The sequence below is a fragment of the Sebastes fasciatus genome, chromosome 3 (genome assembly GCF_043250625.1).
Source record: "Sebastes fasciatus isolate fSebFas1 chromosome 3, fSebFas1.pri, whole genome shotgun sequence".
Taxonomy (NCBI): Eukaryota; Metazoa; Chordata; class Actinopteri; order Perciformes; family Sebastidae; genus Sebastes; species Sebastes fasciatus.
Genome location: NC_133797.1, coordinates 17,656,112 through 17,682,146, shown reverse-complemented (window position 1 = coordinate 17,682,146; position 26,035 = coordinate 17,656,112). Strand labels below are relative to the sequence as shown.

At 40.8% G+C, this 26,035-nt stretch overlaps 1 protein-coding gene across 5 annotated transcripts in view; it reads right to left on the bottom strand.

Moving 5' to 3' along the window:
* Positions 1 to 26,035, bottom strand: part of sh3gl2a (SH3 domain containing GRB2 like 2a, endophilin A1) — a 60,618-nt gene that overhangs the window by 5,405 nt on the left and 29,178 nt on the right. For 4 of the 5 annotated variants that reach the window (XM_074629352.1, XM_074629351.1, XM_074629349.1 and 1 more), the window contains 7 exons: positions 7,498 to 7,566; positions 5,031 to 5,103; positions 3,746 to 3,889; positions 2,694 to 2,827; positions 2,438 to 2,596; positions 465 to 568; positions 191 to 306 (listed from right to left, as the gene is read on the bottom strand). In XM_074629352.1, the coding sequence (XP_074485453.1) occupies positions 191 to 306; positions 465 to 568; positions 2,438 to 2,596; positions 2,694 to 2,827; positions 3,746 to 3,889; positions 5,031 to 5,103; positions 7,498 to 7,566 (799 nt within the window). Of the gene's footprint in view, positions 1 to 178; positions 307 to 464; positions 569 to 2,437; positions 2,597 to 2,693; positions 2,828 to 3,745; positions 3,890 to 5,030; positions 5,104 to 7,497; positions 7,567 to 26,035 lie in introns of all 5 variants that reach the window. The other variant, XM_074629347.1, reaches the window with a different exon arrangement.

The window sequence follows — 26,035 nt, the reverse complement described above, 5'->3', positions numbered from 1 at the left end:
AAACATAGAAAGGGTTGTTAAAGGAAAGAAGATCATGAATTAATAGAAACTAGCCCAGAAACTTCACATCAGTCGAAACAGAAACTCATGAGATTCTCCAGTGAGATACTACAGAGTATTTCCTGTATTTATCAGGACTAGTTTCTGGACATGTTTCTGAGCAATGAGCAAAATGTACTCTGGGCCTCACCTGGAGAGCGAGCACTGTGGATGCCTCCATTGTGGTTCTCCACACTGGAGAAGTCCAGAGACGTGCGTGGTTTAGGAGCGAACTCTTTCCTCGGTTTGACAGCAGTGTCCCTTATCCTGCAAAAACACAGAATCCCTCAATGCACAAATACTAGAGGTGAACATGAACCACAGTGTGTTTGTGTAGCGATGCAGCAATGTTAAATAACATGTACATCCAATAACGTATACGGTAAAACAAACAGACTCTGTGAAACCAGAGTGTGAGTACTGACCGTTCATCGATCTTACTGGAGAGCTGTGTGAGGATCTCAGCAGCCCGGCTGTGGTACTCCACCTGAGCATGTACCAGTGCAGCGAGCTGGCTCACCTGTTCAATCTGTTAAAGATGTCTACTGTTACACATCGACACTATGAAACCTGGTACACATCACCCATAATGATGATTGCTACTGAGTCCTGGACTCAAATTCACTCAAACTCAGGAGCTAAATGTAATAACAGTGTGCTGCTAAGTGATTTACAGGATGACTGGAAACAGCACTTGGGACAAAACAATCTTGCAGGAAGGTCCATTAGCAGCTGTTCTGGAGCTTTTGATAGTATCTTCCTGGATTTGTTATGGAATTGTAGCTGTTTTTAAGCCAACAAGGACAAGACATCCTTCAAATACTAATAAAGATGCATATTTGAACCTCTACAATTTCATGACAACTGGACAAACTTCATGTACTGAGAGAGATTGTGTGATGTGATAGAAAGCTAATAGTTTTGAATTTTCAATGAGTTTTTTTATTTTATTTTATTTTTGACATTTCAATTTCATCTTAGTTTTCAGAGTGTGTTTGCTAGTTTTAGTTTTATTAGATTTAGTTTTACATTAGTTTAAGTTTGTTGTTCTTAGGGCCAGGTATAATGTATCAGAAGTATGTAGCTACATATACAAACAAAATATATGTTTGGAGAACTTAATGTTTAATCTTGGCGCTACTTTAGTGAAGCAATTGCGTTATAGCGCCGTCTCCTGGCGGCTGTTCAATTTCTGTGGTTAAATGTCACGAGAGCTGACGAACATTCATACTGTCTCCTTTTTTTTTCTCGGTAGTGATATATTATAGCTTAATAAGAAACTAAAACTGAAAATAATTTATGTTCATTTTTATTTTGTTTTATTAGTTTTTAACCAGGCAATATAGTTTCAGTTTAGTTTTAGCTTTTCTTAAAGGATATAGTTTATATTTAGTTTCAGTTTTAGTTTACTATAATAACCTTGACCAACATACAGGATCAACTAATATTCCTGATGGTTTTAGAACTGCAAGCTGTTTTGTTTTTGGCCACTTGGGGCAGAAAAACTCCAAAATGACCTGAGAAACAATGAGACTATAAATAATTATTATGACAACGCAAATAATTTGTAGCAAACAGCTGCTTATTGCCACATCCAATAATCATTAGCATTCAATGGAGTCATGTTTTAGTCCACATGGTGTTTATAGGACCGACATTCAGTCCATTTTCTGCTCTGTTTTCCTATACCCATTACATGTAATCATTTGATCAATTGTTTGAATAGAAAAAAGAAAAGGGTGATGACACCCCTTGATTAACATGGTTTGAGGAGGATAAAATGACAATGGGAATAATTATATGGGTAGCCATAGCAACAGCAGAAAGTGTAAGATAATACAGTAAATTCAATTTATATGTCTGGACCGTGTATGATCCGTCTGTGAATTTGTGCCTAAATGTTACACAGATAGTCAGTGGTTATGTCTATTATGTTAAATCCAGAGGTACATGTCCACCAGGATCGGCGAGGTTTTTCAACTTTATGCAAAAACGGACCCTCTCCAGCTCGCCGCAACACTCCCACCATGCACTGGGCCACTGCTTCTCCTGCTTTCCATTGTAAATAAATAGAAAGCATTGAGACGGCCTCCGTCACCGGATCTGATGGAAATGCGCCAATAGAGCACTCGCACCGGTGAGTGGATCTGCTGACACGCCCCCCTGAAAATGTACCCAAAGGACTGTTCCCACTTGTTCATTCTGAAAGAGCAACGGCAAATAAGGAAAGTCCAACACTCGGCCGATCAATCGCGTAACTTCATCACTCTGTCACTAAATGACTGACTGACTTTTGCGATGTAGGACTTGCCTTTTGCGGTCCAGCTAAAAAGCCGGCTGTGTCAATGGTAAATGCAATTAACCTAACAGAGGGACAAGTGATTAAAATACTGCTTACATCACTCTCGATCAGGTTGAACATGCTCTGCTCAGCAATCTCCTTGGAGTCGTCGAATTTCTCTAGTGCCTGTTTGAGCTCGTCTTCTGTCACTTTGCCCTGACGTTTCTTCTTATAATCAAAGTCCAGACGACGACCCTCCATTTTCTTCAGGTGATGCTGCAGAAGAGGACCAGAAAGTAAAGCTGAATCTTTGACCAGGAGATGACTTAGATTACTGGATTACCGTTAGCGCATCAAAGTTCTGCTCTCGTACCTGAATCTCCTTGAGATCTTTTTCATGGAGGTTCTGCAGTGGATCGATAAAGTTCTGCTTGACCTCCATGTCCAGAGCGTCCTTAACCTCTCCGAGCTCACGCATGGCTTCCCCAGCATCAATCAGAGCAATGCCTGGAAAAATAAAGACACATTAAGACACTAAAGCAGCCGTCCACTCAGTGCGAGACTCCACTGCAGTTTTTAAATGCCTCCTTAGAACTCACTTTTACAAGATGGCCTACACTTAACAATGTTTTCTTTTTCCATTATCGCATCACTTCATATTTCCTACTTATATAACTATTTTATGGTGCTTTATTTGAACTTTATTGTCATAACATACTTAAATTGTGCTTATTTTAGTATTTCTATATGCACTTTTATATATATTTTACACATTTATCTGTTTTGAATTCAAGAATTTGTTCTTTTATTGTCACTTTATCTGCTTTACATGAGACCACTTCTGATATTTACATGTTATTCTTTTATATATGAGGTTATTTCCTTTACTTAGATTTCACCTGCTTTATATGAGCTTATGTCTCTTATCCAAATCTTACTTACCTATATGAACTATGTATGTTTATGTATGGGCTCAGTGCTGCTTGATATGTGTGCTCTCATTTTTGTATGTCATACAGGGGGGCTTACATGAGGTTCTGATTTATATTCTTTTAATCTGGAAAGCACTTTGTGTTTATGCTTGAAAAGTGGTGTATAAATAAAAATCATTATTATTATTATTATTATTATTATTATAAAAAAACACATGAATAGCACACAGCTCAGTGTATAGTAGAGTGCAGCAACATTATCTCATTAGAATCCACAGCAGCTTTTGAGGAAAGGTATTTCTCTTTAAACAACATTTTAATGCCTTCACTTGTGAACTAAATAACGTCTGTCTGAAAAATAGGCTCATGCATATTTCATAACATTGTTTCTGCGTCCTTGAGGGAATAAAAATGATGCCACTTTGTTCTCGTGATGCATATAAAAAAAGTGTTCTTCTCTTTCTGCGAGGAGCTTTAATGTGCTGCAGCTCACCGAAGTTCGACTCCTCTCCGAGCTCCCTGCCAAACCTCTGCATGGACTCTCCCAGGATGGCCTCGGTCTGCGTGTAGCCCGGTCCCTTCTCCTGCCCCCGCATGCGTGACATGGAGTTCATCATGCTCATCTTGGCTCTGGTAGCTGTGAAAGCAAAGCACTAATGAAGACAAACGTCACTGGGCTAAAGGTGCCAAATTGAGTCAAAAATGCTTGATTGTAATTAGTAGTTTACAGATGATGTGGAAGATATTTCTTGTGAAGAGACTGAATACTGAAGTTTCAGTCTTTCTAAACAGATACCGCTGTTATGGGACGAGGCGCTGAGATATAGTGTGAGAAAATATTCAGTCCCTCTTAGGGCTGTCAGAGTAAACGAGATAATAACGCGTTAACGCAGATTCATTATAACGCCACAAATTTCTTTAACACATTAACACAGCTTGCAATTTTTAGGGTGTAAGGTGCTCAGTTTTCAAGATAATGAAGACACTGACATCAAATGTAACTAGAAAACCTAATGAATCCATTGGTACCAACCATGTCATACTAGCTTATCGTGAAGAAGGTTAGATAACGCTCCAAACTTACACTAAATTTTGCCGAGAAAAAACTGGCATGGCCACGTTCAAACGGGTCCCTTGACCTCTGACCTCAAGATATGTGAATGAAAATGGGTTCTATGGGTAACCACGAGTCTCCCCTTTACAGACATGCCCACATTATGATAATCACATGCAGTTTGGGGCAAGTCATAGTCAAGTCAGCACACTGACACACTGACAGCTAATGTTGCCTGTTGGGCTGCAGTTTGCCATGTTATGATTTGAGCATATTTGTTATGCTAAATGCAGTACCTGTGAGGGTTTCTGGACAATATTTGTAATTGTTTTGTGTTGTTAATTGATTTCCAATAATAAATATAAACATACATTTTGCATAAAGCAAGCATATGTTGATAAGAGTATTAAATACTTGACAAATCTGTCTTAAGGTACATTTAACAAATACAAAATGTGATTAATTTGTGATTTACTGCGATTAACTATGGACAATCATGCGATATTCGCGATTTAATATTTTAATTGTCAGCCCTAGTATGCATATGTATATATGAGCGTGTGTGTTTGTGTATAGGTATACTGTGGGATCATTTGTATATACACAATATGTGTGGGTGCATAAATCATTTTATAATTTTCATATTGACTCTTGGGAGATTAGCCTTTTATCTGAAAGTAAACAAAACATCACATTATCATCTTGCACGGCTGGTTTATGTCACCTGGGTTTGGCTGCAGATACTCAGTAGTCTTGGTCATGATGTCCAGCACGGCCCGAGCGGTGGTGTCCATCTTCTGTAAACCGGAACGTAAAACAACATGAAGAGGGAGACGAAAGGAGAAAGAAATAACAGTTAAAAAAAGATGTGGCTAGAAACACAAATAGGTAATGGCTGAAAGATTGTGGGAGAGCATGAGAGAAATATCACAGCAATAGAATAATTGATGCATCTAATAGCGAGAGAAAAAACAAGATGAAAGAAAGTGTTGCTTTGTTCTGCAGTGTGGTGAGAGAGAGAGAGAGAGCTGAGAGCAGGCCATCATGTTCCTGTTTAGTGTGATGAGACTCTCCAACAGCTCTGCAACACTCAGCCTCTCTTTCTGCAGCACACTGGAACCACTAACATGTTAACACACAGGATCACATGTAAATACGCACATGCACTAACATGTGGTGATGCTCGAAGTACGTAAGCATTCACATGTACATACATGTATTTATTATGGCTCACATACTGGAAAACATGAAATGTGTTATTCAGGGCATCGATGTTTTCAGGCAGGCATACAAGTATGTGAGCACACACAAGACACACACACACACACGCTGGCATTGCAGGAACATTATGACATTATTGCAGTGACATTTTCTGTGTTTGAATATCGCAGGAGCAATGTCTGGAGAAGAAGTAATTTAAATTATTATTATTATTTTTTTTAAAATCAGGTCAAAACAAAATCCACAAAATTTAGCACAGCTACTACATCTACATCATACTACATCTAAAGGTATTAACATGGGTGAAGCTTTTGTTTCATAAAGTAATGAGTGAAAGAGCTCCAGAGGGTTGAAGGTTTAAGGTGCAAGTTGTCATTTACCTTTATTTATTCAGGGAAATTTCAACATGAGGTAAACCAGCCCATTAAATACCGAGGCTTTGTCATGGCCGTCGGCGTTAGGTACCCACCCACAAGGGACCCTTTAGCACCAGTATGAAACGCAGCAGGTGTTCTATTAACCATAATGTAAACCTATCCGCAGCAACTGTAAACGCCCAGAGAAAGTGCGCCGGGAATGACTGTTGTGACGTAGTTTAAAGAGTGAAAGAGACACACTGGGCGGGCAGGGGGGAGGTGGATGGGTCCAACAAACACAAGGCTTTCATCCAGGAGACCGCTGTTCGTGTCCGGTGTGTCACGTCACAATCAGCTGTTCGTTCGTGTCCTGTGTTCACAACGTTCAGTGTCAATTTCACTGTACAAACGGAGTAGATTTAAGCCCAACCATGTAGTTCTTTCCTAAACCTAACTATAATGGTTTTGTTGCCTAATCCTAAAGTGACGCCAAGGGTAACTACAGTATAGTGGTTTTGATGTAGGGATGTGACGGTGAAAAATTTTTCCCACCGGTTAATAAACTTGTGACAACATCGGTGTTACGGATTACACCGGACATTTTACAAAGAAAAGATGACGGTCAAAATGTGTAGCGCGCTTAATTTCATCTTTAACATCGGGTGGCTGTGTGTCTGCCCTCTCCGGTCGAGCTTTTGCTGCGGGGCCGCAGGTTTTCACCAGGCAGTGCTCCGCCGTGCACACCGGCTGTGACCGCTCCGTCTTCCTCGCGGCGATTTCGATCCTTTACAGCATTGGGTTTAAATCTGAAATATTGCCAAATAGGCGCTTTTGCTTTTCGCTTCGACACCAAATTATTTCCGTAAAGAAAAAGAAAAACAACGGTGGGGGCGGTGGCTAAGTAATGTAATCAGTGTGTGCCCGAACACCGTGTAACACCGGTTACACCGACTACCGCGGCAAGCCTATTTTGATGCCGAAAATAAAGTGACACCAAAGGGCGTGACAAAGCGTCGGTATGTGACGAGTTGGGATGAGAACGTGTTGGGTAAACCCTGACCACACTCACACAGTTACACAGAATCACACCTGGAAGCTGCCCAGTACAACCACAGTCTGACCTGCTGGTCACTTAGGAGCTCCACTGGAGCTGTTGGGGTTGAGCGCCTTGCTCAGTGGTGGTTAATGAGCAAGCACTATTTGTTGGCAATAAGCCAGCTCCTCTGAATGTTCCAGTTTACATTTCATTTTCATTTCATTTCAACACTAGTGCAACATATTTATGTTATATATTTCCTACTAACCATTTCTAGTACAAAATAATCCGTGACTCTCCATTAAAACCCAGAGTCACAACATATCGACTGTGAAGATATGTTTGTCCCATTTTTAGATCAACTGAAAGAGAAATATTTCTGGTGGGCCTTTGTGATTTTTGATCGTCTAATAGCTTGCCAGCAGTTTTCCAACATGTAGGCAGAGATATCTGTTGTGATATTTATAAAGTCTGTTGGGATCCCACAACATTTTGATGATCTTCCAGTAAACTAATAATAAGCTCTAGCATCGGTTTTCATTCTCAACAAGGTGATCATGGAAAGAGTTCAGACTCGCCTTTTCCATGTCGGTGAAGTCATCATCGAGCTTCGTTCCTTCTGCACCTCCAACTTTCTCGCTCACTTTCTGCAAAACAAACAAACAAAATACAAAACATCAGCTTGAAAAAAAATGATGGGGCATTGGCTGCAAATGTGAAAATATGAAATGATGCAAATCCCAGAAAGGTTAATCCATTTCTTGTAGCCTGGCTAACAGGTCTATGAGATGAGAGAGAGCTATTCAGATGCTGTTCTACAGTATATTAAATTACATGTTGTGTGATTTGAAATAAGAGAGTGGTTTTCCCCGTCAGCGTGTGCAGAGTGAACCAGCCTGTGTCTGCAACATCAGGGTCACAACGTCTCTATTAAGATAATGTCAAACAACAAATATCAGCTTGACCTTGCCCTTCACATAACACAAACCCATTTCATTAATGATCATGCTGCAATGTGAGCCTCACCTCTCACTGCAACAACACCAGTGCTCACGGATAACAACGTCAGGAATGTGATCTTCACATCAGCGTTAATGATCTCAAACAGATTTGAACTGGCATTAATGTCTTATCAATGCCTGTCATGCATCTGTAGAACTGCCAAACACTTCCTACAGCAATAGTTTCATTTCATTTCATCATTTTTAGATTGAGAACCCTTGAAATTTAACAATGTCTACTTCTGACCCGTTGCTGATGCAATGTTTCTTTAAATGCTCATTTTCAGGTTCATACTTGTATTTTGGGTTTCTACTAGAACAAAACGTTTTATTTTTCTCATACCGGCTGTGCTGCAACAGATGTTTTCGGGCTCAGTTTTAAAGCTAGAGTGACGTTACTGGTATCATATGAAACTAAAAAACCTAATGAATCCATTGGTAGCAACCATGTCATACTAGCTTGTTGTGAAGGAGGTTAAATAACGCTCCAAACATGCGCTAAATTGTGGTGAGGAAATACTGCAATGGCCATTTTCAAAGGGGTCCCTTGACCTCTGACCTCAAGATATGTGAATGAAAAATGGGTTCTCTGGGTACCCACGAGTCTCTCCTTTACAGACATGCCCACTTTATGATAATCACATGCAGTTTGGGGCAAGTCATAGTCAAGCACAATCAGCACACTGACACACTGACAGCTGTTGTTGCCTGTTGGGCTGCAGTTTGCCATGTTATGATTTGAGCATATTTTTTATGCTAAATGCAGTACCTGTGAGGGTTTGTCGACAATATTTGTCATTGTTTTGTGTTGTTAATTGATTTCCAATAATAAATATATACATACATTTGCATAAAGCAGCATATTTGCTCACTCCCATGTTGATAAGAGTATTAACTACTTTACAAATCTTCCTTTAAGGTACATTTTGAACAGATAAAAAAATGTGTGATTCATTTATGATTAATTGCAATTAAATATTTGAATCGATTGACAGCTCTAATAATTATTATATATTTGTACCTATATATTTTAAGCACATATACCCTCTAACTCAGTCTCACTCTAGACAACAGGCAGTCTGTTAGCTCCTCAGACATGACAGTGTCAGACAGTTGCAGCAGTAGAGAAGAAGAGATAAAGTATGGGCAGCAACAAGCTGAGAGCGTTGGCTCTTATAGCTTCAGACCCGGCACACACATAAACACAGATATAACTGTGGGCTCCTGTCCCCTCTCTTTCCCAGTCTCTGTCTGCTCATAATATTTCCCGCACTGCCACCATGCAGCTCCAGTCTGTGATGTAACCGGATGGCTCGAGGGGGCAGCAACCTGACACAACGAGGCCAGACGAAGCCCTCAGAGGATGGACCGAGGGAGGGGAAAAAAAGCTCTCAGGGAACGTCACAACGCGTGACTAAAGAAACTGTGAAAGCTAAGGTCAGTGGATGAAGTCTTTCCTCGAGTAAAATCACACTATACACATACTTCTTTTAGACTGAATTATCTTTCTCATTTTAAACAATTTAAAGATCCTGAAATAGGATAAGTAGATGCAATTAGGCGAGTAAAAGTGAGGCGGGTAAAACACAAGAGGGCTGATCTGCGACAGACAGAGCAGGGAGGGTTTATAAGACTAAGCCTGTGACAGCAGTTTATGCAGCGCTAGACTTTCTGAGGATTGACTTTATGAGTCATCTTAGCAAAAGTGTCCTCTGATCCCACTTGTGAAAGAGCTAAATATTCTGACAGCAATGCAAAATACACACACACACGCACACACACATAGTAGGAGTCTAGCAGCGGGCCCGATTCCTGTCATTAGCTTCACCTACACATCACTACGACGTCTTCAGATCCCCCCAGAGCCGGTTGCCATGGAGACAGGTACCTGCCTGTGCCCGGCTTATCAGGTACAGTGTGTACGTCTCAGCATCTGTAACTTCCTGTTATTTTTCTCAGTGTTTGTAAATTTTTTTTTCTGTCAGAGCCGCATGATCAGAGACAAACTAAGGACGGCAATGACGAACCGAGCTGTTAAGAGATGGAGGTGTACAGTAAATGTCAAATGTGTGTCTGTAGTAGTAGTATAATGAGAATACATTTGTGCTTGTTATTGCTTGTGAGCTGCAGCTGTGCCACCACAAGCGAGGTACGTAGTGACACTTCTGGTGTTCATCCAAGCCGTCTAATCACCTACTGTACTATATTACACCTGTGATGCAATATGACTGCAGTTACATGTCATTTCTACATGGTTTCAGATGTGGATATATAAAAAAAGATGTTCTTCTTTTACATAGAAACTGGTATTTATATAAAAAACTGACGCACACACACGCAGGCTTTAATGAATCATCTGAGCTGAGATACTGACAAAGAGAAGGAAAACATCAAAAGGAGGATTTTTTGTTTTTGGAGCTCTAATCTTTTTTTTTTTTATATAATAAGTAGCGGTGAGTAATGGCTGTGTCTAATGACACCGTCACTACTTTGGTGCTGTTCGAGGATATTACCAATTATTCTTTCTTTACAGAGAGAATTAGTCTGATACTCTGACCCAGCATGATGATTAATGTTTCACACCAGGCTGAACACACTCAAGATGACTGATATTTATATAACAGAGCAACTCATTATATGCAGGGTTATAGAAATTTGAGAGGAGAAGGTTTACTTAGTTTTGTGTCCATAATCTTACACTTAGCCATTAATTGGTTTTGATTAATAGATTCTTTTTTATTAATTAATTAATTCATTAAATGTATGATTATATATTATTTAATTGGTTTATATAAGTGCTTGAACTGGAATTTTCTTTTACTGTAGTATGCACATGCAGGATTTGACACAAATTGTGTGCAAGAATTGATCATTTGAGTGTATAAATGACTAATTTGTGCTATACTATTAGTATATAATGTGTACAAATTAGGGCTGAAACTAACAATCATTATGTTGTCAATTAATCTGCTAATTCCTTTTAATTAATCGAGGAAGCCTTAGATCTATAAAATAGTAAAATTTAGAGCTGCAACAATTAATCGATTAGTTGTCAACTATTACATTAATCGTCAACTATTTTGATAATTGATTAATCAGTTTGAGTAATTTTTTAAAGAAAAAAAAGGTCTAAATTCTCTGATTCCAGCTTCTTAAATGTGAATATTTTCTGGTTTCTTTACTCCTCTATAACACTAAACTGAATATCTTTAAGTTGTGGACAAAATAAGACATTTGAGGACGTCATCTTGTGCTTTGGGAAACACTGATCGACATTTTTTTTACCGTTTCCTGTCATTTTATAGACCAAACAACTAATTAAATAACTGGGAAAATAATTGACGGATTAATCAACAATGAAAATAATTGTTAGTTTTAGCCTAAATTTGTGAAAAATACTCCTGGTCATAAACCAAATAGCGTGTTTAATCCAACCAACAGTCCAGGACCCAAAGATATTCAGATTATTATCACATAAATGCAACAAATCCTCATTATTGAGAAGCTGGGGAATGTTTGACATTTCTGTTTGAAAACGATGAATCCAATATCAAAATAGCTGCGATCAAATTTTCTGTTAATCAGCTTATCAATTAATCAAATAATGATTTCAACTATAGTAGGGCTGTCCTCGACCAAAGAAATTCTTAGTCGACTAATCGATTAGTTGATTTAATCGACAGATCTGTCAAATTTCACAAAGAATCACATCAATTCTCCGGTTTAAATCTCCTGTTTACCAGAGATGTGCTCACAAGTTTCTTGGAATATCAAGTCACTCAGCATGAAAAAAGCATAAAAAATGACTAAAGAAATCTTATCTAATCGACTAAGAGAGGGCAGCCCTAAACTTTAGTACAAATTATCAAACATTTACCCCCAATACTAGTTGGACTCTGTGCAGACCACTAACGGACAACGTGGAGGCATTGGCAGAAAATCAAAACTCTTTCCCAACTGAACCAGACCACATACTGTTTCTCACATAGCTGCACATTTCTGCCTCTTCTCACAGCTTGCAAGTAGGTAGCATGTGGAGGAAGTAAGTTGTAAGTACAAAAATCTCATTTGATGCTACTTAGAGTAGGTGACTGAAAAGAGCACCAGCAGTTCTTCTGAGGACCAATACTGAAGACTACAACAGTATGGGAGTTGGAGTGAATCAGAAAGTCTCACCTCACACAGCCTTCAAAGCTCTAAATTCAGCCACATCTTATTTGTGTGTATGAGTCTGTGTGTGTGTCCCACATCTGTGATTTCTTTGGCTCGGAGATGGAGAGGGTGGAGGGAGTCAGAGTCGGTGGAAGTCAGTTATTTCTTAAGCTAAATGGATGAAAAACAACTCAGTCGAGCGGCGCCTGTGGGGACATGCGTACGGCTTGGCAGGGGGAAGAGCAACTGAATGAATAAAAATGAGATGTTGGTGGCTGTTTTGGAGTAAGTGGAACGGCGCTGCTGTGCATGCTGCTGCTGCCCATGGCTGCTGTCAACGCATGTTCAACCGCCAGACACTTGCAAAGTGGAGAGCAAAGACAGAGCCAGTGTTGAGCTTTCATGGCTGCGAGCTGAGGAGATGGCAATTTAGTAGAGTGATGAAGGGAGAGATACGCGCCAGGATGAACACACACACACTTAGAGACACTAAAGGACTGTATAGCATGTCACCGCCAATATCCACAAGGCTGATGATTGATCCTTTACTCACAGTGAGTTACGACACACTAAGTAAATGTGACCCAAGTCACTAATCTCGCCCAAGAAACCAGCGATCTAAAACGTCCTGGGGAAGCAGCAGCGTCACTGTGCTTTCACACATAACTGATCTCTTGTTGTCCACATTATCTGTCCCTCACTCAACAACCAAGCTCACCCTTTTCTTTCTCCACCCATCATTCTCTCTTAGCCCTCCCACTCCTCCTCCTCTTCCTCCCTGCAGGGGAAGGACACAACAAGGTGAACTGCGCGGTGTGAAGTGAACCTTATAGGGATGAGTGAAATGCGCAGTTGGCTGCTGGGAAATAACAGCAGTGGCGTAGATGATATGTAACCTGGGACGTCACAGGCCACGACGTCACATGCGGAGTGCTCGTAGTAGTAAAGGTTGTCGTGCACGGTGCTCATACATGCGAGGAAATGCACACGCAGCTGATTCGTGATTCCTCTAGACAAGGAGACAATGCAGGGATAAGGTTTCACTGCAGAGCTGGGGCTGTGTTATTCCTAATACGTTGCAGACAATGTATTCTAATATGATTTCATTTAAAGATCCCCTCCAGACATGATTTAAGATATATAAAACATACTCTGATTTGGATTATAATTTGTGCCAGATATGTTTTTTCCACAAAAAGTTTCACCTAGTTAAAAATTCTTCCCCCTCATTGAAACCCCCCCCCCCCCAGAATATATGAACATACAAACACTGTAGATCTACTCGACACAAGATGCCTCCTACAGTACTTTACTGAAAAGTCCATTCTCAGTGTGCACTGGAGGTTTCAAGTGTTAACATCGCACTCGTGTAAGCTGTGAATTAAACTATGACTGGCTTCTAAAACAAGTTCGTCCTCGTGTTAAACTCAGATTTAAGATGAGAAACTTTCCTCATTCAGCAGATGAACGTGAAAACAGCCTTCTAGTGTCAAACTCTGCACAAACATCATTCCGCACAGAGAAGATCAAACATCCAAGTGACAATTAGCAAAACACATTTTTGATTGGAGGGAAACTTTAACACTAATGTGCAGGGAGGAAGGAAGCCTCACTGGTTCAAAATAGATATATAGCCTACGACAGTAGATACATCTCAAATTTAATATAGTATAATCATAAACATTAAAGGGACAAGATGAAACAAACAAAAACTAGAGTCCATCTTGTGATGGGATCACACCAGCTGTGACGCTAAAACGGGTCAGGGGCCACTTCCTACCCCCCTACTTCCTGCTCCTTTGCTCGGACCACAACCACGTTTGAACTCGGCCTTCATTTTGATATAAACTACACACCTGTAAAGTTCTCGTGACTGCATCTTGCACGGTTGCGTGTAGTTGCTGTGTGGCTTCCTTCCTCCCTGCACATTAGTGTTAAAGTTTCCCTCCAATCAAAAATGTGTTTTGCTAATTGTCACTTGGATGTTTGATCTTCTCTGTGCGCAATTTAGTAGAGTGATGAAGGGAGAGGATGACCACACATACACACACACTTAGAGACACTAAAGGACTGTATAGCATGTCACCGCCAATATCCACAAGGCTGATGATTGATCCTTTACTCGCAGTGAGTTACGACATGCTAAGTAAATGTGACCCAAGTCACCCGTCTCGCCCGAGAAACCAGCGATCTAAAACCTGCTGGGGAAGCAGCAGCGTCACTGTGCTTTCACACATAACTGATCTCTTCTTGTCCACATTATCTGTCCCCTCACTCAACAACCAAGCTCACCCTTTTCTTTCTCCACCCATCATTCTCTCTTAGCCCTCCCACTCCTCTTCAAAATCTGTCCACAGTCGTTATCTCCAGGACCACATTTTGCCATGATGACACACACACAGAAGGTGAAAACAACACCAGCGTTGCTGTTGCGTCTGGTAAACATGAGAACAGTTAAATGTAAAAGTTAGAAAAAGTCTGCAGCCACACTAGCAGCTCTGCGAGGCTGTACTTAGGCACAGCGGTGAGCTAAATGCAAACATTTGCATGCTAACAATGACAAATGTAAATTTAAATGTAATAATGTGTCATAATACATTCAACGAAACAGAGATATTTCATTCTGGCCCAAAGTGGTCGACCGACCATCATAAACATTAAACAGACAAGACACAACAATAATAACAAGATCAGGTAAAATAAAATAAAGAAACATATAGGATCCTACTATAATACTAACTACACACAGAAAACCTCCAGGTCTAGTTCTCAGAAGCTTTAGAGCTCTCTCCTCACTCCCCATTTTTCTCCTACTGGCATCCATGTAAACCAAATCAGAGCAGATTAAATACGCTAAATGTGGAAAGGAAAATAGCCCAGAGATTTGGCCGAAGTCTGCAGGGCGTCCTCCCCTGTCTGCTCGTCCCACAATCTCTTGCATCATCATCGCACGGGTCAGACAGCAGAGTGTGTCCTCACATGCTCTCGCTGCAGATCTTTTAAGTGCACTGCAGCATTTAGAGGCATTTAGAGGTGACAGAACAAGGTGCCGTAAAGCTGAACTCCAGCTTGATGTAACAGGTCAACTTAAAGTGTATTTACTGCTGAGAGGGATTCTGTACTCGCAATCCCAAGAAACCTCTGAAGTCATGACTGAGCTACATGACATTCCTCAAGAACCAGGAGTCTCATTTATAAAACAGTGCGTAGGATCCACACTAAAAGTGTGCGTTCGCACAAAAGAAAAATCAGATTTATAAAACTGTGCGTATGCACACCTGCAGGCAATGTTCCCTTTATAAATCACAGTCCACCTGGAAATGTGCGCACGTGGGTCAGCTTCATATCCCGCCCTCTACACGCCCACATTCAACCATAAATGGTCGATGCAAAGCACCTCATGAATGTTTCTGCATGTAAATGAGCCTGTTGATCAGTGGATCTTTACGGTGAAACACGGCAACTACAGAGAGGAGGACCAAGAAAAGGAGTTTTTCTGACACAGCGATGGAGGAGCTCGTGGTTGAGGAGGTCTCTGAACACTCGCTCCCTCCTGATTCTTTCATTCACGTCACGTAGTCCTCACAGTGCCGGTATATCCACCACCACGTTACCAGTGCCACTGCTGTGTTTATATGTTTACAGCAATCAGACTGATCGATTAAGAACTTGCCAAAATGATCAAGACAATCAGTAACCTGGATATCAGTAACCTGGATATCATTGGATATTCCCTTTTCAAATGGATATCATTTGAAAAGGGAAGTTTGACAGGTGAACACAATTTATTTATTTATTGTTATGGTGAACTTGGCCTGCATTATGATTAGGACTGATAATGATATGAGTATATGGAGAGTAACGATTGTGTGAGAGCTGTCACTGGCTTTATTTCCACACTCTGCTAATTTACACTATCCACACTGGTGAAGATGTGCCGGGTGGAGGTGACTGGAGGAGGCAGAGTGACGCACCGCGGTGGCGCACTGGTGACAGTCTGATAATTGCATCAGATAGCTGTTTTCATTTTGTTCATGTATACTGTATCTGTCCCTATAAACCATAAATAAATGAATAAGTCATGTCAGTAGAAGATATCATTAAAGCTATTGGTGCTCTGTTCTGCCATTCTTTAATGCCATTTGATGTAATCTTGGATTTCTACAACCGATGCTGATTATTTCAGCAGCTGCTCCACAGCTGACCTCGAGTGTCGGTAGTCAGGCCCTCTCCTCTGCGCTCCGGAGGTGGAGAACGTGATGGGGAGACAGCGCTGATGAAATATTAAGCGGAATTTTATTTAAGATTTGAGTTGGCTGATATCTTTTACATTTGTAAGGTGCTTATTGAATAGATATGGCTCACTAGCTATTCTGTTCTACGGTAACAAAAACACAACTTTTCTTATTTCCAGGTGATTATACACTAAAGAAAATACACTTATTCATATTATATTCCATTTCTGACATCAGATCCCCCTAAATGCTGCACACTGGTCCTTTAAGAGAGAGGATATATGTTTTTTTTTTAAATAAATCATTTGAAGAATTGCTCCAGACTTTCAGGGTTTCAGCCAACACTGATAGATGTTGTAATTTCTCCTTCTGTCCCCAGAATAACAACCCATTACCAGACACTGGATCCCTCTCTGTTATATTTAATCAGTAGAGACAATCCACCTGCAGGTCGACAGTATTTGCTTTTCTATAAAGAGACCTGCCCACACAGATTAATGGAGAGACTCCTGGCAAACACTATAGGAGAGTTTAAACAGCAGGGTTTTACACCTGTGTAAGACACTCTGAGCTAATGCTATTAAACGGCTGAGGAGGACACCGACCGGAGACACACTCTGACACACTCTGACACACAAAGCGTCTGCTGCTGATTTTTCCCGGAAGTCCAGGATTAGATTACGCGTCTCGCTGCAGAACACGATGTAATCAATACTATACAGCATCATATCTACACATGCACACAAGCCTGAGGCTCTGATGTTGGCTTGTTTGTTCTCATGTTTCTACATTTGATTTGATAAACATTTGTGGATTAGTGGATCCATCTTTACAAAGAAGGACTCTAAGGAGGGACATTATCTTCAAATGAAAGCTGAAAGCTTAACATTTTTGCATTCTTATTTCGGTGTTTCTTGTCCATAGCGGCAGTTTGATCATCTGATTGACAGTTAATACACTTAATATAATAAACTTCCACCCTGATGTACACTATATTACGGTCGTATACAGCTGTAACATAATACTGTGCTTTACTTGGTATATTTCCAACTGTGTTTTACTTCAGGTGTGAAAGAAAAAGATGGTTTATTTTGCTTATTTGCATGGCAAATGTACAAGTGTTTTGCCAATTCTGTGTCTCAGTGGTTAAAAGTACCGTCAAGCTTAATCTCGGCGGTTACATTTGTAATAAAGGGAAAAGCCAAGGACTTTGTTAAAATGTGAGGTTCATTAATGGACTTCCTGAAAAATAATCCCACTGTGGATTCCTCAACACAAGAACTCTGTTTGTTGTAAAGTAAAAAGCACTGACTTGATGTATGGACAAACCTTTGGATGTATTCCCTCTTTAAATTGGATTGCCTTTGCTTTCTAAAATGTATTTTATTCATGTTTGTATGTATGAAAAAGATTAAAAAAAAGACTAGAAAACTTAAAAACAAGACAGATAAGCTAATTTAGCCAATACTGTATGTCAAAACAGGATAAAAACTAGAATTACCACCTCGCGGGTGTATGCAAGTTTACATCCATGTCTGACACTTAATAACAGATAATAACAATCTGAGCCTGTTGGTGTCAAAAACAAGCACTTCTTAGTGGACGTAAACTGACGGTGAGGAGTTGCCACGAGCGATTACATTACAGCCCGTTTAGCAACTGTTGTCTGCAGCGTTCTCGCTCAATACTGGACCAATTAAACCAAAATGTTGTCCCCATTAATCACTTAGAAACAAAAACACGGGAAAACAGAGTCCAGGTTGAAAAATATTGAAGTTACCCTTTAAGGAAGGCCAGCTCACCTAGCTGTGAGGTTAGAACTGAGCAGTGTGGAGGCAGTGGCGGAGAGGAGGACGAGGAGGACGAGGGGTAAAATCAAAGGATAATCTTGGATAACCCTTCTCACCCTCTTTACAACGAGCTGTGGCAGACTGGCAGCTCGTTGCAGAGAGAAGGATGAAGGACAAGATGAAAGCCTGGGAGTTGAGGGTCTATCAATGGAGGATGTCGTTTGCTGTGCAGATTGTGAAGCCCCTTGACGCAAATGTTTGATTTGTGATATAGGGATATATAAATTAAATGAATTTGACTTGCTTTGCTTTGTTGTTCTCCTTCTGCTGTATGTCTATTAGTGAGTTCATTGAGAGAAACACAAAACAGAGTCAAATTCCTTGTATATGTTCACATGCTCGGCCAATAAAGCTGACTCTGAGAGAAGTTGTAGCCATGACGGTAGACGACGCTTCAAATAATGGATGCTGCTAAAAAAAGAAGCTACAAATTCTAAAACGTGGTCGCTTCACACATGTCTTCAACCCCGGCAGCACAGAAGATCTATACAATCACTACAGTCTCAAGGTGGGCAACCAAGATTAGTGTCATGTCATCGTGAAATATGGTCACAGTCTGCCCTTCTGTTCCTGACTTATGGCGCTGAATCATTGCCAGAAAAGTGTTTTTTTTGCAGATTATGATGTCACAGTGAAGTTGACCTTTTAGGATATAAAATGTCATTATTTCATCATTTTATCCTATTAGACATGGGAAATCGTGTGTGAAATGTTGTCATAATTAGCACATGAATTCACGGTGACCTTTGACGTTACACCACCAAAATCTAATCAGTTCATTCTTGAGTCTTGAAGAAATTCCCTCCAGGTGTTTCTGAGATTATCACCTTCACGAGGATGGGATGTACGTACGACCTGAAAACAAAATGCCTCCGGAGGCATAACAACTTGCTAATTGAACATGGTTCTGCATGTTCATGATGTATGCATGAATGCACACGTCCATCCATACATCACCTACTGAGACACACACATACTGTAATTACACTGTAGGCTAATAATGTAGTTCAAGTATTTTTCAATAATCTCTTTCATCATCAGCCAGTGCCATCTTTGTGTTATAGCCATTATTCTTAGCATTCCCAACTCTCCTGTTAGCATTAGCATCAGTCACATGGCGCCCAATGTGAGGCGCACCAGGAGTGTGCTGCCGCCGCTGCTCTCCTCCCCTCCCCTGCTGCCTCCCACGCCTCCTCCCTCCTCTCCTGCTCACTAGTCTAATCCCGGCCGGGCACACGGAGGCTCCTGCTTTAAATACGCCCAGGGTGGAAGAGGGAGATTAAAAATGACAAGAGTGATTAGCGAGGCTATTAGGAGGACAGCCCCTGCTGCTGGACAATAACGGGAGGATCTGACTCTTCCTGACAGCATTAAAACACCCCTCCCTTCCTTCTTTCGCCACCTATCTGCTTTAAACCCTGTGGAAGTATCTCCCAACGTGTTTCTCACTCGCAGGTTCAAATGGTGTATTTTTCACCTTTTTCTCCCCCTTCAAAATCCATTTTCACTTCCATTTGTTGTTGTTGTGAGAGAAGAAAAGGCTGATGAATGAGGACAGAGGTAGAGAAACAGGAAGGCTCGGGTCAGTTGGGAATACGACAGTGAACTGCCAAATCTTGAAAAGTCAAAAACAATTGCATAACAATGCCCAGAAGATCTTTGTCTTGTCTCCTTTTTTTTCCAGATTGCCTCTCTTGTTTCCCTCCCTTTGCTGTCTTTATCACTCCCTTTTTTCTCTCTTCTCACCTCCAAACACCCTCAAGGCCTCGCTGTTCTCATTGTCACGTTTCTCATGCAACACTGCGCCGAGTATATTCTCTGCAGGACTGTGACTCAACAATATGTCTGACTACATCCATCTTAACTGGAATCTACACTGCCACCGTTAAACCTTTAGACTAGCTTTACTACTTTATAACTTCGATACAATACCTCGAAAAATATTGATATTCAATACCATTTTCGATACTATGGGGAAAAACTGACAACATTTAGGGCATCAAATGTTCAATTTTTATTAAACGATAAATAGCAGTGTGTGTCAACTCGCTGTCGGAGAGATGAGAGAGGAGACAACTTAGCTGAATCGATACTGCAGAATGAGTATTGAAACGGTTTCAAATATTCAGTATGGATATGTATCGATTAGGGATGTCTATGGATTAAAATATGTAATAGTGATAATCGCATGATTGTCCATGATTAATCGGGATTAATTGCAAATGAATCGCACATTTTTATCTGTTCAAAATGTACCTTAAAGGTATCAACATGGGAGTGGACAAATATGCTTGCTATATACAAATGTATGTATATATTCATTATTGGAAAATCAATTAACAACACAAAACAATGACAAATATTGTCCAGAAACCCTCACAGGTACTGCCTTTAGCATAAAAAATATGCTCAAATCATAACATGGCAAACTGCAGCCCAACAGGCAACAACAGCTGTCAGTGTGTCAGTGTGCTGACTTGACTATGAGTTGCCCCAAACTGCATGTGATTATCATAAAGGGGGCATGTCTGTAAAGGGGAGACTCGTGGGTACCCAGAGAACCCATTTTCATTCACATATCTTGAGGTCAGAGGTCAAGGGACCCCTTTGAAAATGGCCGTGCCAGTTTCTCCTCGCCAAAATTTAGCGCAAGTTCGGAGCGTTGTTTAACCTCATTCTCTGCAAGCTAGTATGACATGGTACCAATGAATTCATTAGATATAGTTTCATATGATGTCAATATCTTCACTCCAGCTTTAAAACTGAGCCCGCTACAACCTCGTAATATCGATTGCGCTAATGCGTTAAAGAAATTAGTGGCGTTAAAACGAATTTGCGTTATTATTGCGTTAACTTTGACAGCCATAGTTTAGATACTTTGATATTTTTGACAACACTAAGCACGAGAGGGACCAAACAAGCACTTTATTTAGAAGCAAACCTATAATTGTACAGGCTGTCCTGAGAATAGACCTGTGCTCTCGTGGAATCAAGGAAAATCCATTTTGTTATTCTTAAATCCTGGTGCTCAAAGCGTACGTGGGGGTGGCTGGTTCCTGCTCCAACTACAGCTGTTTCAGGATGATAGTAATCCTGCAGAACATCAAGGCCTGGGGCGGCATTAGTGGGGACACAATTCAATGGTACGCCCGGTTGTGATGTTGTACAAATCAACAGAGCTACAAGCGATGACAACAGTTTTCCTGGAAACCTTAAAATTGGCTGCTCAGTTCAGACAACTCAATACCTGCAGGACAGGTGGGCATCGAGTCCAAACTGACTGGACCCAGACAGGACAGCGTTTCTCCTGTCCAGACTCATGCCAGCATCAGTCCACTGGCTCTCCATGTTGCTTCACTGACCTCTATCCTCTGTGAGTGTGTGGCCTGTGGCTATTATAATCTGATTTGTAAGCCTTTGCATGGCTCTTATGTAACAGCAGGGATGAGTCTGTAGCTGGGGAGATGTGTGCACACTCAAATCCAGCCATGTACCGCTCGGTAAACGGGGGAGGAAGGGGAGGGGAAACCAGCTGGCACTGTGAGAGGAAAGCGTGCCAGAGTTTGTGAGCATTGGGATACGTGATGATGGTGATGAGACAGAGCTGGAGGATGAGTAAAGACACACGACATGAATGATGGCCGAGATCTGCCGAGCTATAGGATTGGATTGAGTGCGCAATGCATCTGACAATTGTCAGTGAATCCGGTACTGTACATTCACGTCAAGACACAGTTGTTATTTGTATGTTTTCAATGTTTTGTACAATTCATGGCAAGACAGCTAAACAGAGCTGTATGACGTTTTTGGAAATGAATAGTGTAAAACAGGAGCGTACACTTTCATAGAACTGTAAGTAAAGAAATAATCCTTCATCCATTGGACGTTTCTTTGCTTTTGTGCTAAAATCACTTCTATCATAAACTGCTAGTGCTCAGTGTTTTGTGCACAATCACACCCTCAGTACTCTGACGCTCTGCCAGACCACCTATAGTTCTGCCCAGGAACCATGAGAAAGTGTGAAAGACTCAATGTGTTCAATTCTCTCTTTTTAATTCCCTCTCGCCATCATTTTCTAATCACTCGCTGCATTTCATGCTCATTTTGTTCATACTTTGTTCTTTCTCTCTTGACATCCATACTCTTTCCATCTTAACATCCTGCCTGTCCATCTCCGCAACAGGGAGTGTTTGAGCATTAACATACAAGAGGCAGATATTTTTCCGTTTGTAAAAGGAGCTCTATACGGAATTCAGAGCAAATCTATGATTGAGGGATTTCCTCCACACGGCTCTCAACATGGAGACGGCTGGGCTCACTGTGCTAACAGCAGGAACAGTGCAAACAACGGCAACAGTGCTGACAGAGCTAACAGTGGGGGGGACCGGAGGGTCGTGACGCCTCCGTGAAGGTCGGGCAGCACTATCAGCAGTAACCGCCGTATGAGTGCAGTGCAGAGCGGCAGCAATTAGTTAGCCAGTGGAGCACAACAGAGAGACTCACATGCACTAACATTCACGTGCAGCCGGCCCGGCTACGTAAACAAAGCACAGAGAAGCTCGGAATCAAACTGTTCTGCATGTCCAAGGCAAAAAATATAAAAAGCCTGTATTCAATTGGCTATTTCAAGATGAAATGCTAAAAACAATGCTGGTACATGTAAGATAGGGTAACAACCCACGCGTAGCGGCACAAACTGCCTTCTTCAGGCTGTTCTGCATGTAAATTGATGTCAAACTATGTCGCCATGTTATTATGTAGCTGGTTACAGTAAACAATCTCCTCTGTACAAAAAATATTCGTTAAAATGTTAAAAATGCCAGAAAAATGTGCACTACTGAAAGTTCAATTGTGTGTACACTTGCAAAAGAAACATCAGTTTGTCACGGTCAGCCATGGTTTTTGTTTTGCGTTAAAATAAGAAGTTGGAAATTTCAACTGGGAAAACTTTGACCCCCGACTTTTCGGGAACGCAGCATTAATCACGCCTCCTAAACTCTAATTGGTTTCTTCAACTGTCTCAACCAGCCGTCAACCGGCATAACAACAGATTTATTTAAATCTCTGAAAAAATGGAAGATGTGGGAAGCGATTCAGAAATCTGAAACCAGGCTAGAATAATAGCGTAAGACATTTAAGCAGAAAATACTCCAGAAAGAAACAGGTAAGACTGTGGTTGTACTTTGCAACACCAGGATTGACTGTAAGTGAAGCACTGCAGAATAGGAGCATTTGTGCTGTGTGAATGTAGCTTAAAAATAAAGGATAAAAAAAATGAGGGCTAAAACAGCTTTTGACTGAAGACAGCCCGGAGGACGGACCGAGAGTACTTGACATGTTCTGGCATCAAAATGGGACCATTAAAAGATAATGACTGTTTGCACAAAATATCAGCTATTAGCATAAATATTCAAACATCAGTGTCATCACTGGTTAAAGCCAAAGTCTCTCATTTTCATTCATCACCAGCAGACAGAGAGAGGAGCATGACCCCGAAACAATGATTTTATAAATCGAGTGAGTCACGATTCACTCAAACTCACTCCCAGACCAACAAAGTGTAGAAGCACAGACAGCGACATAAACAACACACCAGCTCTCTCTCTTTCTCTGCACTCGACTGCCGCTCTGCAATTTACATTTCAAACGCAAAGTGTGTCTCTCCGAAGAAATAATGACGCAGCTTTGAGGACTTGAATTTTTCCAGCACATGACTGAAAAGGGAAACATGTTATATTTACACAGCAAGTTGATAGTAATATAATTTTAATGTTTACCCATCAGTGTCATGAGCTAAATCTGCGTGGGTGTAATGATGGGGCTGTCTAGGATACTGAACACTGAAAATCAGTATTGATGATAGCTATTAAAGCTCAGACTGCTGCCTGCACTGTGTGTATCTCTAATCCACAGACGTGTCACGACCACATCATTTATATCTAAGATAACAGTCCAGCTGCCTGTATCTCTGTACTGTCAGTTTATTAGTCACAAAGACAATAAATATTGAACAAGTGTCCGCTTTAATTTGTGCTATTTTTTTTATCATTTTTATATCGAAGTGCTCCTCGTATCGTCTTGTCAACTTTGAATAATATCCAATCTTATTAGGGGTGGGAATCACAAGAAGCCCCACGATACGATATTATCACAACACCTAAGTACTGATTAGTGCGATTTTAAACATTTTTAATTGCGATAAGATATATTGCGGTATATTGGGATTTATTACCTTTTTCCAAATGTAAATTATGTTTGTCAACCTCTGTTTTATCTAATAAGATACAGTTTCACTCTGTTCATCTCAGAGTTTTCATTCACATATCTTGAGGTCAGAGGTCAAGGGACCCCTTTGAAAATGGCCATGCCAGTTTTTCCTCGCCAAAATTTAGTGTAACTTTGGAGCGTTATTTAGCATTCTTCCCAACAAGCTGATATGACATGGTCGGTACCAATCAATTCCTTAGGCTTTCTAATTTCATATGCTACCAGCATCTTCACTCTAGCTCACTCTACGACTGAGCCACAACCTCTGAAAGACAGAGTAGCTGCTGGGCCGTCGGATTGTTAAGAGGTTAAAAGTTTATATAATAAAAGATAGATACTTCAGGGGAGTTTTTCCTTGCCATTGTCGCATAACAATGCATGCTCATGGGGGATCTCTTGTTGGGTCTCTAAATTATAGAGTACGGTCTAGACCTGCTCTATTTGAAAAGTGTCTCGAGATAACTTCTGTTATGATTTAACGCTATATAAAAATAAATTGAAATTAAATACTTGACATCTGTGTATCGATACAATATTGCCACGCAAAATAGAGGTGATTTATTGCTATTAGAGAGCAGTTGAACTGCCTTTACATAAAATACAATGATCTTCATTATAAGTGACCCCGTGGGATTCAGTTAGCTCGACTTCAGGCTTTTATAAACAGGGAATCCAGGTAAGATTCAGTGGACACAGCAGCCATTTTAAAAATCTGATGCTTCCTCGACTTGTTATGGGAAGTCATGGTGTGAGTTTTCTATCATTTCGGTCTCGGGGGGAACAGTGAGAGAGGTTCAGGAAAGATGCTGCCATGTGTCTCCTGGCAGGAAGACCCTCGCTGCTTTGTCCTCCTCATGAGCCGTTTGACCTATTACACAAGCTGCTCTGTCTCATACAGACACACATACAGTCACACTGAACAGAGACGGCAAGACTGGAGACATGCCGATATTAAATACTAAGCAAAATCCTCACTTAACACAAACACGTAGCTGCACTCCATCAGTCGATGTCAAAAACAATCCTCCCACGGAGCATACGACCAGTAATCAATAACAAATCATAAACAACAAATGTGATCTAGTGGTGTGTTTGCAGATTGAAACCAACTGAGTACCCCTCCACTCACTCCTTCCTTTCAAGACTGCCTAAATGTGAGCCGCCGAGTGCAAAACCGTGGTAACGCCGTTTGCCTCGCTCAGATGTCATCCTTATCATAATAACACTACATTAGGTGCAACACAAGTCAGACAGTGGCTAGCGGTACCACGGTTTGTGCGGCTCTTGTTACCGCAGTTTCAAAAGCATGTCGGAGAACTACGGTGGCCTTCACGTAACGTAAAAACGTGAAAGGCTTTCACTAGAGCCAGTGTTTGGTTTGTCTGTTCTGGGCTACTGTAGAAAGATGGAGGACTCCGTGAAGAGGACCCGCTCCCTATGTAGATATGAAGGGCTCATTCTAAACTAACAAAAACACAATGATTCTTAGTTTCAGGTGATTATACACGAACACATAGTTATGAATATTATATTCCATTTATGCTCCCTAAATGTTACACACTGTTCCTTTAAGTGAACCTTCAGTTACAATTATTATGTCAAACTACTGTT